Source organism: Drosophila pseudoobscura, chromosome 4 (genome assembly GCF_009870125.1).
Source record: "Drosophila pseudoobscura strain MV-25-SWS-2005 chromosome 4, UCI_Dpse_MV25, whole genome shotgun sequence".
Lineage (NCBI taxonomy): Eukaryota > Metazoa > Arthropoda > Insecta > Diptera > Drosophilidae > Drosophila > Drosophila pseudoobscura.
This window is the reverse complement of record NC_046681.1, coordinates 17,808,419-17,825,967: the sequence shown is the minus strand read 5'-3', so window position 1 is coordinate 17,825,967 and position 17,549 is coordinate 17,808,419. Positions and strand designations below refer to the sequence as shown.

The 17,549-nt window shown below is 37.8% G+C and overlaps 5 protein-coding genes and 1 long non-coding RNA gene across 7 annotated transcripts; 3 read left to right on the top strand and 3 right to left on the bottom strand.

Annotated features, from left to right (window-relative positions):
- Positions 1 to 80: 80 nt before the first annotated feature.
- RpS27A (ribosomal protein S27A) lies at positions 81 to 2,210 on the top strand. The gene is made up of 3 exons (XM_033379888.1): positions 81 to 197; positions 1,492 to 1,832; positions 1,971 to 2,210. The coding sequence occupies exons 2-3, from the start codon at positions 1,512 to 1,514 to the stop codon at positions 2,118 to 2,120; spliced, it is 471 nt and encodes a 156-aa protein (XP_033235779.1). The 5' UTR covers positions 81 to 197; positions 1,492 to 1,511; the 3' UTR covers positions 2,121 to 2,210.
- Positions 111 to 1,401, top strand: Ip259 (NSA2 ribosome biogenesis factor-like IP259). Of its 2 annotated transcripts, XM_033379884.1 has the most exons (3): positions 119 to 197; positions 318 to 413; positions 528 to 1,401. In XM_033379884.1, exon 3 carries the CDS (start codon positions 551 to 553, stop codon positions 1,328 to 1,330), a length of 780 nt encoding a protein of 259 aa, XP_033235775.1. In that variant the 5' UTR covers positions 119 to 197; positions 318 to 413; positions 528 to 550; the 3' UTR covers positions 1,331 to 1,401. The 2 variants fall into 2 exon arrangements, with proteins under 2 accessions (XP_033235776.1, XP_033235775.1); XM_033379885.1 differs by lacking the exon at positions 318 to 413 and having other exon boundaries at positions 111 to 197.
- Positions 2,211 to 2,360: 150 nt separating the features above from the next.
- Positions 2,361 to 6,397, bottom strand: LOC26534256 (uncharacterized). The gene is made up of 2 exons (XR_004469137.1): positions 3,024 to 6,397; positions 2,361 to 2,968 (listed from the first exon to the last, which is right to left on the bottom strand). It is a non-coding gene; the product is annotated as an uncharacterized lncRNA (long non-coding RNA).
- Positions 6,398 to 6,535: 138 nt separating this feature from the next.
- Positions 6,536 to 9,930, top strand: LOC26533742 (phenoloxidase-activating factor 2). The gene is made up of 4 exons (XM_033379883.1): positions 6,536 to 6,672; positions 8,117 to 8,462; positions 8,522 to 8,780; positions 9,228 to 9,930. Exons 2-4 carry the CDS (start codon positions 8,121 to 8,123, stop codon positions 9,833 to 9,835), a joined length of 1,209 nt encoding a protein of 402 aa, XP_033235774.1. The 5' UTR covers positions 6,536 to 6,672; positions 8,117 to 8,120; the 3' UTR covers positions 9,836 to 9,930.
- A 1,405-nt stretch (positions 9,931 to 11,335) lies between these two features.
- Positions 11,336 to 12,889, bottom strand: LOC117184007 (dolichyl-diphosphooligosaccharide--protein glycosyltransferase subunit 1). The gene is made up of 2 exons (XM_033379882.1): positions 12,259 to 12,889; positions 11,336 to 12,187 (listed from the first exon to the last, which is right to left on the bottom strand). Exons 1-2 carry the CDS (start codon positions 12,821 to 12,823, stop codon positions 11,397 to 11,399), a joined length of 1,356 nt encoding a protein of 451 aa, XP_033235773.1. The 5' UTR covers positions 12,824 to 12,889; the 3' UTR covers positions 11,336 to 11,396.
- A 2,390-nt stretch (positions 12,890 to 15,279) lies between these two features.
- On the bottom strand, positions 15,280 to 17,334 carry LOC4811826 (probable transcriptional regulatory protein MMOB1910). The gene is made up of 4 exons (XM_001382184.4): positions 16,825 to 17,334; positions 16,589 to 16,763; positions 15,676 to 15,771; positions 15,280 to 15,618 (listed from the first exon to the last, which is right to left on the bottom strand). The coding sequence occupies exons 1-4, from the start codon at positions 17,253 to 17,255 to the stop codon at positions 15,514 to 15,516; spliced, it is 807 nt and encodes a 268-aa protein (XP_001382221.3). The 5' UTR covers positions 17,256 to 17,334; the 3' UTR covers positions 15,280 to 15,513.
- Positions 17,335 to 17,549: the final 215 nt, after the last annotated feature.

The window sequence follows — 17,549 nt, the reverse complement described above, 5'->3', positions numbered from 1 at the left end:
ATTCCAGTCGTTCCCCAAAGATGTGCCCTACTGTGTGACAGAGCTATGAAAACTATTATTGTTTCATTTTCGCCGTTCCAATATGATCAAGTTTTCCTAATTGCTGTATATTAAATTGCAACCCTGTAAAACATCATACTTCCGGTCACGCTTGCGGCTTGGTTCTTTCTTTCTTTTAAATCTGTCGTCGCTATAGGGTAAGTCGTCTCCATAAGTTTCGAATTTTTGGGATAAATAAATTTATTCGGTTGCCTGGCTAAGATAATTTTAAGAGATAAATACGATCGGAAGTATAATTTATTGGATATATGTATTAGGCGATACATGTGGAATGTGTTACTCATATGTTCAGTAACATAAAGACCACATCTTATTTGCAAGCAGTTTAAAATATCACGAAAATTGTATTCAAGGTAAGTTTACATTTCTATAAGTTGTTTGGATTATTATAGTCTGAACACCTTCAGAGTGTATGCGAATTTCTCCCTAAAATGGTATCAAAATGTATCTTCTAACTTATATTTCAGCGCTTCGGATTGTAAACTTCACAATGCCTCAAAATGAGTATATGGAACGCCACAGAAAGCTGTACGGAAGGCGTCTTGATTACGAAGAACGTAAACGTAAAAAGGAAGCTCGACTACCAAAAGAGAGGGCCCGTAAAGCACGCAAGTTACGAGGAATTAAAGCAAAGTTGTTCAATAAGGAGCGACGAAATGAAAAGATCCAAATTAAGAAGAATATTCAATCACATGAGGAGAAAAAACTGAAAAAACAAGATGAAAAGGTTGAGGATGGAGCTTTACCTCATTACTTGCTTGACAGGGGAGTCCAGTCAAGTGCTAAAGTGCTTTCCAATATGATCAAGCAGAAACGCAAGGAAAAAGCTGGAAAGTGGGACGTGCCCATACCAAAAGTTCGCGCCCAGTCGGATGCTGAAGTTTTCAAGGTTCTAAAGACTGGAAAAACTAAGCGCAAAGCATGGAAGCGAATGGTTACAAAAGTCACATTTGTGGGAGAGAATTTTACTCGAAAACCACCTAAATTTGAACGTTTTATTCGACCAATGGGACTACGAATGAAAAAAGCTCATGTAACCCATCCAGAATTGAAAGCTACCTTCCATTTACCTATTATTGGTGTAAAGAAAAATCCCAGTTCGCCAATGTTTACATCGTTAGGTGTTATCACAAAAGGCACAGTTCTAGAAGTTAATATCTCTGAGCTGGGATTGGTGACACAAACTGGAAAAGTTGTGTGGGGAAAATATGCACAAGTTACAAACAACCCGGAAAATGATGGTGTTATTAATGCAGTACTTCTGGTTTAGTGGTTCAAGAAATAATTTTTTAATTTCAATTGAAATTTTCACGTTAATAAACCCATATATAGACAACAAAAGATCGTTTAATTATTTTACTTATAATAGTTTTTTTTTTTTGTTTTAAAGGTTTATATTAATTTTCCCCTTTAAATTTTTTTCTTTTTCAGTTTGGTGACTGGACTAAACCATGCAGATCTTTGTAAAGACCCTAACGGGCAAGACCATAACTCTTGAGGTCGAACCGTCGGATACCATCGAAAATGTCAAAGCCAAGATCCAGGACAAAGAAGGAATTCCTCCAGATCAACAGCGTTTGATCTTCGCTGGCAAGCAATTGGAAGATGGCCGAACACTGTCTGATTATAACATTCAGAAGGAGTCAACCTTGCATTTAGTACTTCGGCTTCGTGGTGGAGCCAAAAAACGCAAGAAGAAGAACTATTCCACTCCTAAGAAAATTAAGCACAAGAGGAAGAAGGTCAAGCTCGCGGTCTTGAAGTACTACAAGGTATATAGTTCTGCTGACCTGGAAAATATAAAAGAGATCTGTTCTTGGAATTCTTGAGTCTTGGTCTTGCGCTCGTTGACTCAACATTATATTAATTCTATATTGGAATCTTATTAAATTCTATTTAATATTCAACAGGTGGATGAGAATGGAAAGATTCATCGTCTGCGCCGTGAGTGCCCTGGAGAGAACTGTGGGGCTGGAGTTTTCATGGCTGCTCACGAAGATCGTCATTATTGCGGAAAATGCAATTTGACCTTTGTCTTCAGCAAACCCGAAGAAAAGTAATTCAAATGCCAAACGGCAGATTTTGAACATGTATGTGTTTGAATTCAACAAATAAAGATTGTAATTGAGTTACATAAGTAATAACAGAAATATGTACTGTTTCTTTTTCCTTTTTTTTTATCGATTAACTGCGATTGCAAATGGTTTAAATAGATATAAATGATTAAATGAAACTAAATCGTGTAAGTTTCATACAAAATTATAATTGTTCATGCATTGGGGTAACGACTTTTATACGAATTATGTTGCTGTGAAACAAAATTATTGCCGAGGTATGTGAAGATATGAAAGATTGAATAAGGTTTCTATCTTTGCTAATTCCATAATCATAATTGGATCAGGTCAGCATCAGCTTGGATTGGTGATAAAATGTCACAAGGAAGAGTTATTATAACTGCAAATTGGTAGTCGTAATCGTGCGTATGCCATATGAACGATCGGTAAGGTTCTCAGAAAAGCTTGGTTTTTTTTTTAGATAATCCAAACAATGGATCTATAACCCATTTCATTCTCATTTGTACGTAAGGCACAAATAGGGTTCGCAAGGTTTTGCCGTTCCGAAAATGTGTTGGCGCACTTTTAAGTGTTATTTAGCTGATAGTTTTCATATGCAACCATAAAGAACATGGCAAAAATATAAAACCTCGCGCCTAGACAAATTTTCAATATTGAACTTACAAATCGTATAAGACCAAAGAAAACCAGAAGCTTGCGGGGGTCCCGAGATATTTCCGTTCAGGTCGGCAAGGAGAGTTCCAACTGTAGCGCCCAAGGCAAATGGAATCAGGTGATTACTCGAGAAAGGCCAGAAATCCAGAAGGAGCACCAGAAAATAAATCAAGAGATAACTTAGCAAAAAAAATATCAGCTTCGATTATATGATCATATGCGTGCTTGCGTTACCTCTTACGGAAAAGTCTCCTTTGTAGAGCAGAGCAGGTTATGGGTGTTTTGTGGCAGCAGCTTTGTCCTTTTGTGCATAAGCCCGTCTAGCGTCCATTAAACCAGGACTCTCTATTGGAGAGCTTGGTTTGTGATGGGCCCTCCACAGTGGATGCCTTGAGCTGTATGGTAAAATTTTCTCTATGTAGCGGCGTTGGGCGTCTTCTTCTTTTCTGTTTAAAGATTTGGTTGGTTTAAAAGGAGTTGTGTTGAGTGTTTAGATTTTTGCTGTTGTAGCGAGTACAGCTCCCACTGCATCAGCAGAGCAGTCGATGTCTTCTTCAACGTTTATCTGCGGGGTTAGTTATTTTATTTAAGCTAGTTGCGAACTTCGGGCATTGAAGAAGCCTTGGTAGAGCAGGCGAGTAATCATTCGATAGATCCGAAAGCGACTTAGTACTTGGTGGTGTGTGTGTTGGTGCAAGGATCTGAGTCGTGGCAGTCTACACAGGCTTCGCAGACTGATCCTAGAGTACAGTAAGTCTTGGTGTACCCATTTTCCTGGAAATTCGTGCATTGCACTTGACTATTAATTTTATGAGTTACTTCTGGTGAAACAGGAGCTGCAGTTTGTAGATTGGGTGGACTTCATTTTCCATCAATGTTCGGACGTCTGGCTCGAGCTCGACCATAAGTTGTGGCCCATATTGCATCTGGGATTTCAGCAGAAGTTACGTTCGGTTATATATACCTTTAAGTACCACCTGTATGCTTTTGCTTTCCTATGATTTGATACGTGTATTAGTTTTTCGTGGTGTAATTTAGATACCACTCGGACTTGCTCTTCAGTTATTGCGTGAAGTTTGGTTTCGACTATTTTTTCTTTAGTAAGAGGAAAATGTTCAACAACTTTGTTAACAAGTTGAGCTGAGTTTTATCTTGATTTGAATGAAGCAATCTTATCCGGCCGGAATAGCTTTTTTGCTCAAAAGGGGCCTAGCAGGTTGCGGATAGCGAGATGTCAACCTCAATAGGTGGGTCAGCTACGAATAAGAGGACATCCCTAGGGAAAGTACCGAAAATAAGCAGGACCGGACAGCCAGAGAGTCTTCGCGAAAAATTACAATGCGCTTATGGTTCCGCCTCGTATAAGTCACACACTCCTACACACGACATATCCAAATCCCAACCCCCAAACCCCAAACTCAACCCCTCATACCAGGCTGGACTAAGTGTATTATTCGACCCGTGTTATTTAGCCTGCCTGGGGTCCCGGTTTAGAAACTAGCCTAGTCGCGATTGGAGCTCAGGGACTTGGCAGCACCCTGTTCTCACGATGCCTTACCAAGGTAACGTGGATCTGTACCCTGGCTGACCTTTCTCCTTCTATGCGTTTCGTGAGATGACAAATATATGAAAACACAAAAGAAAAATGAGACTGGCGCTCACAAAACGATTATAGTGAGCAGACTCAAGCACGAAAAGGAAGCGGCCCGAAAGCCTGGCCCAACCAGCTCAACAGCTGAAAATACGTGCACGGTGGAAGACGCTGGTACGAACCCGAGTGAGTCCCATCCCGAAACTGGGGTGGGTGACAAAGCACCTCTCCAAACTTACACTTGGGAAAGGCAGCTAAGCAATGTTGCGGACCTTCTGGAAACGTGGCCAAATACACCAAATGGTCCCATACATGAAGGCTGGGCTCCCCATTTAAAGGCTTTTGCCATAGCGGTAGAGATGAGGAAGAGTAGGAGACGGTGGAACACGGTCGGGCTCGCCCTTTACAACTTTAAATAACTCCAGAATAAATACAGCTATAGATTTTACCCGAACACTTTGTAGCTTATTGTCTAGAAAATATAAAGCTTTTAAATTGAAACATTTTGGTGGTATTTTTAAAAGAAATTTTGACTTTGAAAACTCGTAAAAGGAGAAATTAATTTATTCCTTGAGGTTTTGTATTTTTCTGGTATAGGTACATTAATTGGGCGTCGTTTAAGATATCGTTTGTAAAAATCGATGGATAAAATCTTGAGATGCAACGATTTTTCAAAGGTCAAATTTTAGAAAAAAAAAAACGTATAAAATGATTACATTTTAATTTGAAAGCTTAATATTTCCCAGACAGTAAGCTAGCGCTACAAAGTGTTTAGGTTTGATTTATAGTTAAATTAATCAGCTTTTCAGAATTGCATTTAATTAATTAATACAACCAAATTCAACCGTGCCTGCTCTGCCGAATGCCTGCTGCGTGCCTGTATTCAGCACCACGTTATCGAGCGTCGCAAAGCATTCCAAGATTGCGTGTTCCCTGGGATTGGTTCTTGGACATCCATGCGTTGAAGTCGCCTGATATGAGCGTTGGTTGTTACTACCGCTTCATCAGCATGGGACTTCACAGCTCTATCACTTGCTTGTTGCTAGAGTCGACTGCCCAGATGAGCAGTTGTCTTGCTCGTTTATGAAGGCTACGTCAATACGGTGCTCTCTTATGGTCTGCTCCAGCAGTTGCTGTGCCTCCTCGCAAAGTGTTTGAGAGTTAATTGGATTATATTCATCTATCCTTCATCGGTTGGTATTCGTGGTCTTTGGCCGTGACCTCATTCCCACCCTCTCCGTCTCGTTAGCATATGTGCCCTTGGTTACAGCATGTTCCGCAGAGACCGCCTGCAGTACAAGCCCACTTCTCACTGCAGGTAGTAGATTTCATCCACCAGGTGCCTCATTGAATTTGTGATGTCTTTGGGATATCTTTGGGATCACCATCAGCTTGCACAGCCCTCTGGCCTTTTGGAAAAAGCACAATGCGGCATTGATATTTCTTTACGGGCTGCGTGCTCTTCTTGAGGCGCTGCAACATTGGAGGAGAGGAACGTGCGCTTCTTTCTACTGCTTCAGTCGGTTGCATTGGTGATAGGGCCAGCTTATTTCTTCGTCTGAAGGGATTCTCCCCATCCCAAACAAATTAATTTGTCAGCTTGTTCCTGCTGATAACTCATCTCCCAGATCAACGGAAGGAGCAGCTCCGGTTGCTTTGGCAGGTTTCAGATTCCACTGTTTGTACGGAACGAGACAAAAATACGACCGCACTCACTAAGATCATAATTAGCAACGACATTTGGTACCGAGACAGGTGCTCCTTTTCGTATTTGACACTTATAGCGAAAATGGCTGTCAACGCAAGTATAAGCAGATCGAGAACTTACATCAGCTTCGTTTATCCGTCTCGCATTTGAGCACAAGCCGAATATTGAATATTCCACTCATCCGAAAGTGCCGATTGATGCTATGGACAAAGAATGTTCCAATTTTCATGTGCTCAAATTCCAACACGATTCAGATGGTGTGTGTTGCGCCAGAACCAATAACCGCTAAATGCTTAGCGGCACGGATCCACATTCAATGCTGTTCGTGAAGTCCATTCCATATATTTCACAGTTGGTATTATGTATATAATTTAATCGCTTCATCACTTTAAATGCTTTTTATTTCCAATTTTCATAGGTGCTATTCAAGTGTCGCGCATTGTGTGGTGTATATTTGTATATCAATTTTAAATAAAGATTGACTCAGAAATCAAATTAGCTTTGTCATTTAGTCATTACCCAGCATCAGCTAACATACTTATTGAAAAAAAGATCAGACACCAGATTTCAATCGAACAAACTGTGTATGTATATAAATGTAAATAAATCATTACTAGTATTAGGTATAATAAATATAAAAAAGTGTTTTTCTATGTGTATGTGTGTTTGGGTTTACATATGGGTGTATGTACACTTGTGCGATGGGTTAATAATGTTATGTACTTTATATACATATGGAAATATGAGTGGTATAAATATTCGTATTTATTCAAATAAAGAATACTAATATTCCCATATAAATGCAACTCTTCCCATATAAATATAAAAAATACAAATACATATACGTACATATAAAAACCCCATTAAACTAACTTCAAAACGCCTAAGTCAGTCTACCCTTTTCGTTCGATGAATGGCAAACTGAATGTATGAATTGTAATAAATTAAGAATATAAATAGGATATTGCTGAACGTTTAGTTTAGTATACATACATATATGTATCAACCAAATACTGAGAATTTGTTTCCATTCCTGTTTTAAAAACGAATAAAACTATTTCTCATGGCCTTACTCTTCCGCCTATCAGGTTCTCTGCCAAAGTGTGGCTCATCAACACATACAGCAGGATGCCGACTTATAAAAATACATTTCTATTTGAAATCTTTCAACAATACTTACATATTTAGGTGTATATATATACTATGTTTCTTCTGATAACAAGCTATCTGTAGAATTGACCTTCTAACCCTCGAACAGAAAGCATTATTCGATTCGACAGAGCCGTCGTTTAGCACTGAGATAAGTTATTTCTGAAAGCGATTTGGATTTCTTTAGATTTTATTTTGTTTCTATAAATGCTCCAGCTGCTTATTTAGGCTTTGCACATTTTGTATTTAGAATAAATATTTTAAATACAAGGCCCCCTGATTGTCCCTGAGATTCCTTCCAGCCGAATTAAACATTTATGAAGAAAATGTGAATGCTTTTGTACATATCCACGTGAACGTCTGCTATTAAATATCAAATAATATTAAATTTATTCAGCATTCAATTTTTATTAGTAATATAAACACATACAATTAGCCAGTCATGGATAATAGCAGAAAACGTATATATGTATGTTTGCCAGAGTTGTTATTCAAGCACTTTAATTTGGAGGAAACAAATTCAAATTTAATGTGTTGCTAATTAGGGGCGGAGACAGACAAATTGTAACACTTTTGTACCTGACCTTATAAAAAGCGTAGATCCCCAACGAAAAATAATTATATTATCGAAGACATTTCCCAATTTCAATTTTTTCGCATTAACTCCGAATGAGGTATGCACTCCTATGTGTTATTTTTTCAAGAATTTTAAAGCAAAGCATTCGCCGCCCAATCAACGTAGCAAACGCACAATGTACCCCGTCCCCGGAATGTTTAAAAAATAAAATAAATAGCTAAACATAGTTTTTGTGTAGTTTAGGCGCTTAGCTGAAAAGCCTGCTTCGACCTCACGGCACATAAAACGTCTTTCTTTTTCAGTAAAATGCTTTTGTTCAATGGCGCTGTGTTATGCATCATGGTATATGCGTGTCTTGCGCAAGACACCTCCCTGGATAACCTAATTGCGGATATATTTAAAATAGGCGAATCATCGACATCTGCAACACAAATCACTGGAAGCGATGTTGTTACTGCTCAACCAACTCGTTCATCGAGCTCCTCAGGCCAGTATCAGTCCTGTGGAGACCAAAAGGAATGCGTGCCTCGATGGTTGTGCACAAACAACACAATAAATACCAGTGGAGAAAACATAATTGACATCCGAATTGACACTGCAGCACCGTGTAAAAACTATTTGGATCTATGTTGTGATCTTTCAAACAAGGTATTTTTGTATTTTAAATGTGAATGCGCGTTAATCATCATTTTTCATTCGTTATTAAGAAAGATACAACTGATACCCCAATAACACAACCTGATGCAGCAAAAGGCTGTGGATACCAAAATCCAAACGGTATCGGCTTTAAGATAACTGGAGCTGTTAACCAAGAAGCAGAGTTCGCGGAATTCCCTTGGATGGTCGCCATTTTGCGGGAAGAAGCTCAACTAAACTTGTATGAGTGTGGAGGGGCTTTAATCGCGCCAAATGTGGTTTTAACAGCAGCTCACTGTGTCCATAACAAAGAGCCAAACTCAATTGTTGGTATGTAAATGCAATTAATTTTTATCAATATGCAGAGGTATTTGGATTTTGATAAGATGGTAGTTATGCAAAGGATGGAGAATCTCCGACCATTCGTTCGTCCGGTTGGTTCTCCGCCAACTTTTTTCTTCAATCTTTTGCAAAATATGTATACATCAGAACTGTCAATAGATACAATCAGAGGATATTTTATTAATCCTAACGAAAATTGAGTATTCTGCTTTCAAAGCCGAAGTCGGAGGACACACATATGTATATCTGACATATCTAGAAGTAATTAATCTGAAGCTTTGTCTTCAAGGACAAACTTCCCTTGGAAAGTATTCAATTTTTCATGAAAGGTGTAGCGAAAAGGATAAAGACCATCTTGTCTCAATATATTAATTTGTTTTCTTTTATTTTTTTATTTGGAATGTCTCTAAAAATATTTTTTCTATTTTTTTTTAGTGAGAGCAGGCGAATGGGACACTCAAACAAAAAAAGAAATAATACCACATGAGGACCGTTATGTGAAAGAAATAGTTTATCATGAACAATTTAATAAGGGGGCACTTTACAACGATGTTGCATTGCTATCGCTTGAAAGTTCGTTTACCTCTCAGGAGAACATACAGCCAGTGTGTTTGCCAAGCCCCGGGGATATATTTGACTATGAACGTTGCTTTGCCACTGGCTGGGGTAAAAACAAATTTGGAAAAGATGGCGAATATCAAGTCATTCTAAAAAAGGTTGATTTGCCTGTTATGCCGAAACAACAATGCCAGTCGAACTTGCGCGAAACTCGCCTGGGAAAGCATTTCATATTGCATGACAGTTTTATATGCGCAGGCGGCGAAAAAGATAAGGACACTTGCAAGGGTGATGGGGGCTCTCCATTAGTGTGCCCCATTAAAGGCGAGCAAAATCGGTTTAAGTCAGCTGGCATAGTCGCTTGGGGAATTGGTTGCGGAGAAGAAAATATCCCCGGAGTTTACGCAAACGTTGCTAGCCTAAGATCATGGATAGACGAAAAATTAAAAGTATGGCAAATAAATCCAAAATATTATACACCTTAAGAAAAAGTGTAAGAAAATCATAAATGGATAAAAGTACTCCTAAAAAATTGTATATGCATATTGATTCAGTACGAATAAAATTATAATTTTGCAAACTTTTAAGAGATTTATTTTATTTATCAAAAATAATTAATGCTGCAAGAACATTTTCAGAGCAAAACTAAAATATTCGTATGGTATAAATGGCATCCAGGCGTTTACTTGGTTAACCATTTCGGTGGTTGTTATTGTTTTCCCATATCAGCATAAAGGCTTTTGGCTAATATGTCATCAGGAAAACATGTTTGGCCGACCCTCTGTTTTATATATGTATATCTCAGAGAATTGATAACTGATCTGCTCTACCTGATCGAAAAACTACACTCACATATCATAGGTTTTATTCAAAATTATTCAATATTGGTAAGCATTTCTAACGACCCTGGGACTTTTCCTGACCATTGTCGTGAAATGTGTGTTTTTCCTAGTAGAATATTATTGTTGGTACACAATTAAGAAAGTTGTGCTAATTTAAACTGTCAATTAGCAAAGACAGACAGCCACTGAATAATGGCTGTTATGATACGATCTGATTAAGATTCTGCATTCTAGAAGATATGGACTTTCTCTATGGTTCAAAGTTTTCCGTTTTCTCGTATTTTCAAAATTGTGGATGCCACAGATTTTTGTCCTTTGTGGGTGCGGAAGAGAGCGTGGCAAAATATTTGAACAAACTGGATTCAGTGTGATATCAGAGGAGTCTGTATACTTCGACAGTGAAACAAGACGGACGGACGGACAGACAGGGCTCTATCAACTCGGCTATTGATGCAGCATACATACATCATGGTTTGTGAAACGCTTCCTTCTGAGCGTTATACCCATATACTCTTTTTGAGTATCGTGTATAACGAGCGGGAACGTTGTGAGCCGCAACTACGGTCCCGATGGAGTAAGCGTGTCGAAGGCGTTGCGTAGCCTATGCAATTTTATTTATTCCTTCTGTCTACAATCATAATCCGATCTGATCTAGACTCAACACTTTCTCCTAACTTCAAACTTCTCCTAACTTCAAAATAGTGGATGCCACAGATTTTCGTCGTTTGAAGGACGGCGCGAAATTTAAAAAAATTCACTTCTAACAGTGTGATATTACAGCAGTCTGGATACAAAATTTGGTTACTCTAGCACTTATTGACTCTGAAAACTAGGCGCTCAACTGAACGGACAAACAGATGGTCAGACAGACATGGATATATATATATATACTCGGCTATGTGATGAATTGATACCTGATGCTGATCAAGAATATATATACTTTATAGGGTTGGAACCGTTTCCTTCTGGCTGTTACACACATCCACATTCCACCAAAAAACTATTATATACCTAAACTTCAAATACCGGGTATACAAATTTCTTTAGTATACAATTTTCGGTTTCGAATAACGAATCAAAATCAGAATTGTACTATCTTTCGGGAAACGAGACACTGTGCGACGAAATAGCAACATGTAAAAGTTAAATTGTTTTATCAAATTTATTTATTTTCAAAATGTTTAATGCATATAATACGATTTAATTATTCTTTATGTGAATGTGAAGTAATTGAAAAGTCCAGACGTAAGAAAACAATTGTAAATAAAAATATGACATAAATGAAAGCACTAACCAGTAAGGGTTCTTGAAGCAAAGACACCTTTTCAAAGCTGTAATTAAGAGTGAAATCAGCAATGTGACTTTCCACCAAATTAGACTTGGAGAATGTAACAACTGGGCGTCCAATCGTATCTAAATAGGTGTGCACTAGCTCATTTGGTCGGCGACTTATTTGGTATGGTGTCGAGAATTTGATTTGTGTGGATCCCTCTGGAAGAATAATCTTTATAACAGCTTCATCGATTACCATATTATCATAAATATGGTCTATTAAGTGCATCTTCAGCTGGTATTTGTTGCCATCGTTGTACATATATTCGTATGAGGGAACATTATATCCAAGAGTATATTTGGTTTTCCATCCACCAAAAAGAGGAAACCGTGGCCTTAGCTCAAGTTCTATAAAATCGCGAACTAAGTTCATATTTGATGTCGAAATATTGCCATTTGTATCTCGGTAATAGACTCCAGATGCAGAGGCCGGTAAATACGTTTTATATGATTTTACAGCAGAGTGATCGGAGCGTCCCTCCTTTTGAAAATCGTATCGGGAAAATGATCCTTTTAATTTAGCTCCAGCGTGAGTCAATTGAATTTCTTCCTTGACTGCGATATTACCCCAATGAGACAATTCAATAGTTCTTTCCAATGTGTTGACTGTTAAAAATGGCGTTTGATTTTCATAATGAACAACCAACTCTTGCTGAGATAAGGCTAATAAAAATAGTGAAAAAGAAATATAATTAGGTATATGCATACTACAATACAAATTTATGTTAATTTACCTTCAATGTCTTCGTAAGGCCCTAAAATTATTCTGTTTGCTCCTACTGAAAACGGCTTTTGTTGGGTGTGGAATAGTATATTCGAAGAACTGAGTTTAACATTGGTTTTCTGCGTGCGAGTCTTGTATTTTGAATAAAAATATAAACTTCCATTATATTTAACCAATTGCTTATCATTTTGTTCAATTTCCACAGGATGAGGACGTATGTTCTTAGAGGAGACTGTCTCGATTACAAAAGTTTGCGTTGGGGATGCTTTCTTAAAAGTAAACGTGAAAGTTTGATCCCCATTTAAATCTTCCTTATTTTTTCGTAGCAAGATGTTTTTCTCCGTGTCATCTTTTAATGAAATAAATGCAAGATTGGGATCAGCCACGAGAAACACGTATTCGGTTATGGGTTTGCCGGTTGTTTCCTCAGCCGTAATTTTGATTGTAGTCTTCACAAGTTGTGACGATAAGTCCAACAATCTTTCTACATTCGTGTTTATTATTTCTGCATTCGTTTTTGAAGCACACAGAAAACATTGTAAAATAAGAAAATATATATACAATATTTTAAACATGGTTATCTCAATGACACGTAAATCAAATGGTGCAAAAACATAAAGACACTATCGATGGAGTCATCATGGATTCGACTATCGATGTTTTTTAGGAAAGCTCGATAGTGCCCTTTTATATGCTCTGCACAATGAGCACATCCCGGGGGAACGGTGGAATTTTTCGACAGATATGAAACACCGATTCACAATAGCTATTGATCAGAATTATTAACCTTCAACGCCTTTAATTTTTTAAATTGGTTATTTTTTGCTATAATAAAACAAAATATATATGGGCAACAAACGTCACTCTCTTAACTGAATTAAAAATAGTAAATGCTCTGTTCTTCTGAGCAGGTCTTGGCTGCTTGAAATTTGCTGCAGTATTTCCAAAGTTTCTAGCCGCGAATTATTTTTTCTCGCCATTAATTGCTTTTTTTGGTAGCATTTGAAACCATCGGCTAAATATCGCATAGAAACGTGCGGTTTAGGAACATCCCAGATGGATGGTGGATGGTCACCTGTGGGAATAGGCTGTTATCCACTTAGGCAGTAAACTTTATTTTTTATAGAGTTTATTGTTTTTTTATAGTCGCAAAACACTAATCATAAAAAGGAGAAAATACATGCATACATTTGTATATTTATTAGACTTACTACAATCAAATTCTGCTCTGTCCATTTTGCATTGTTTTTGGTATATTTCTCTATTTTTTTTGGTCATAGATAGATTCTGAATCGGGGTCACTTTCCTCGGAAAAAATGGCATTCAAATCAAGAAGATACCATCAGGCGTCACCAAGAGAGCCATTCTATTACTTGCATCGACTCTGTTCGACCCGTTAAGACCACTGTCGCCACTCGTCATTGTCGCAAAGAACTTTTTCAAGAACTGTGGCTCGCACGACTTCAATATGAGGAATCCATCCCACAACACATGCATACGGCTGGACCGGCTGTCAGAGACATTTCAGCGTTGCTGGTACCTCGTTATTAACTCCAAGTAACCGCCAATCTATCCAACCGCAGGATAGAGCTGCTGCATCTACCTAAGGACGGAAAGTTCTGGTGGCCTCATTGCTTTCAGCCTCCTAACACTCAGTGACTTTATCTGCGTTCGTTGGGAATCGATTCTCCGAAATTCAGGACTTAACGTTAACAGGCGTTTAGAGATTTGTGCTACCGATTGGAATCCTGCCGACATCGCCAAGCGAGTAGCCACAACGCACAAACTTGAGACAATGTGGTTCGCTGGTCAACCTTTCCTGAAGCAGACAGTCGCAGATTGGCCTACATTACCTCAGTTCATCGACTTAGATACAGAGGTGTTCAACACTGAGCAGCGGAAAAGCATTTACATCGCCGTCACAAGCTTAGACTATCTACTCCCGAAGCCACAAACTTTGCTGCAGCCACGCAGGGTTTCACACTTTGGCGGGCTCTGGGAAGCGTCTGTAAAGACCTCAAAGGGTCTCTTCCACAGGTCCTTCATCAATACAAGGCTCACGTTCGAGGAACTTGGCACTGATACAGCTGAAGTCGAAGCAAGTCGGGACGAATTTAGCCCACTAATCCAAGTGATCTAGGTGCCATTAACTTGTTGGAGCAGATAAACCATACACTCAATCTCAGCAATCTGAAATTTTTCAATGTTGTTACGGCCATCAAACAACAATTTTGGCGACGCCGATCAGCGGAGTATACCAACGAGCTTCGCGCACGAATCAAGTACATAGCGTCATTAGAAAATGTCGCCGTGGGCACCATGGTCATCATCCACGCTAACAACATTAATCCCAACACTGGAGTATAGCACGCATTAAATCAGTCGTACCTGGAAGTGATGGTTAAACCTCCAACGGTTATTGGAGGCGACCAGTCCATAAATTGGCTCCACTCTCCAACTACATTTTACAGCTTTGAAAGCAGATCCTTTCAAGAGAGCCGGGATGATCGGTCAACTTGCCCTTACTAATGTCATACGGTCATCATCTATCTACTCTATCTATACTTTTGTTCTCTCATCAGGTAAACCACCACCTCTCATCATGTTAACTAGACATATTATGCGCTTGTACACTGTTAATAAAAAACATTGGAATTCTATGCTACCGAAGACGTGCGTACCTTCTTTTAAAAATATTTCGGCAGTTAGCCAAAGCCAATAAAGTGCACCCCCCAGACCTGTATTCATGCATTCACAAAAACGCTTTTGGAAACAACAGTGTCATCCGGTCGTTTTTACTCATAATATAGACAATCATTGTTGAGCCGAAGTAATTTCTGTAAATGTTCTATATATGTATGCATATGTATATGCTCCTAAAATCTCGAAAATAAATTACTTCGATTGACCGTCAATTTTTGTTGTGGAGGCGTTGTATGTTTTTTTTTACTAAAATTTTTAGTTTTACGGTTTATAAGGATGGTGAAGAGGAGCTAAATGGCGAAAAGGTGAAGTAAGTTGAATACCGAAATTCTAAATCATAAAATATTATGTTTATATTTTGACATTTCATTGAATAGCATATGTGATTATGCTTACATTTTGTATAGCCAAAAATTAAACTTTGAAAATCCATTAAAAAATAACCATGTCCGACTGTCAGTTTCTGCACGTAAATTCTTAATAACTCGCGGTAGATCATCGATTTTTGCGTTTGTGTAAGCATATGCCGGTTAATCAAAAATTTACCGGAATTTCTAACGTGCTATTCTACATTGTCATAAATATCTTCTAACCCAGGAATATTCCGTAACTTTTCTTTAAATGCATCATAAGCTGTTTTTTCATTTAACGATAGTGTAACAAGATTCTGAAAACAAAAAATTGTTAGCAAATTAACTCATTTATATGTACCTACATATCTTACGTTTGATACATATAGGTGTTCGCAATTCTCAATAGAATATCCAACATTGGCTAATGCTTTACTTAAACTAAATACATTATCTGGATCACAAAAAAACTGAAAGTAAATAAATGAAAATATTATATACTATATAAATATCCAGCACTCAGACTTATGAGATCATTGTATAGCCTTGAAGCCCATATCAATTGGGATTGTTACGGCAGTTTGTTATATTACATCACGCCTACATCAGTCCACGAATATCCTGTATAATAAAGTGGCTAGCATTATATTGAACAAGTTTTCCTTTGATTTTGGTGAAAATTGGTGGAAACAATAATTTGTGCAACTTGGGACAAAAAGGTGAAATTTCAATATTCAGGCTTATACAAACCAATTTTCAACATTAAAACATATTTTTATAAAAGCTTCGCTCACAGTACAACGATGCAAGCAAAGACCAAATAAGGAGTTACCACCAGAACCGATCATAGCCAGATGGGGTTCATGGTTAAAGGCGGCTTCATTTTATGCAGGTAGCATGGAGGAAAGAACAGAGAGGAAAATTGAACAGCAAAAAACCTTTTAGTATGGTAAAAAATTGTTAACTTGAATTTTAGGTGTTTAAAACACTACGCCCCGAAGATAATAAATCTATAAAGCTGAAAAAGAGCTGCGTACGCTAATAGCACAAAACCAAGGTGTTATAGCCCTAAAAAATTATTACAGAGCAATATTTGATGTTGGTTACGGAAAAATCGGACGCACAAATTTTTACGTTTTCAAAAGTAATCGGAAATTTTTTGCGAAAGTAAAAACTGGACCTGACTAACAATTTTGTGTAACCAATTTTTCTCCAAAGCACCCCATAGAGTGTGATGCGGTATAAAATGGTTTCTCAAAAAATACTTAGAAAATATATTTAACATACATTGATAGAGCCTGTGGTTATGTCAACTATTTGAATATCTTCAGCTCCGAGCTCAATTGCATCTTCAACTGCTCTGTCTTCTAAGCTCTGTCCTTCCAAGAGCTTTGTTGTATCATATTGGCTTTGTATCAAGCAGCAATCCTGAAACATGTGCCCAACATCTATGTATTCTCCTCTTTAAATAAAAAACGGCATGTGAGTATTTTTGTAAGAAACTGAATTCAATAAAAAATTACCCGCTTTTTTTTACCATTGCCGCTGCATCCATCTTAACTGCAGCAAAATTGTCCGTACAAATAGTACAAATGATATATATGTTCCTCTTAAATCGAATATCCAACCTATGTTTTTTTACATTTTGTGCAACACGTTTAAACTGATTTAAAGTTTTTTGAATAGTACTCATGGGCATGTTTTGTTTAAGAGCTTTTTCTATTTCGGATTGTAAACTGGGATTTATAGCTGGATCTGCTGAATTTCCGTCTTGTATGGCCAGTCGAAGTTGCCTCGCAATCTTTGCAAAGAGCGCCGATTTAAATTCGTCATTTTTCGCTTTTGTATGCTTTATATTGGCCCATTTAGAATGGCCCGCCATGCAACGCACACTATTTAAATTGCAATAGTTTCTACTAACAAATGATACCGGCAACTTTAATAATCGCAGCATATTTTTTTGTTTACTTATTGCATTGGTTCTTAAGTAATCAGTAATCAGTGTGACCGCAGATTTATCGATAAAATATACCGTCCGACCGCCGGAAATATACCGAAACATACAGTCTCATTTTCAAAATATACCATAAATATACCGGAGGATATCTCCTCCGATTTGGAGATCATTCTTTTCTTTACTTTTTTGTTTCAGGTCTTAATTTGATGTTTGTACGTTTCCAAACAAAACATAGGGGATCACACAGCCTCCAGAAGCGTTTTGTATCACATTGGGGAGTAAGATGGTTCA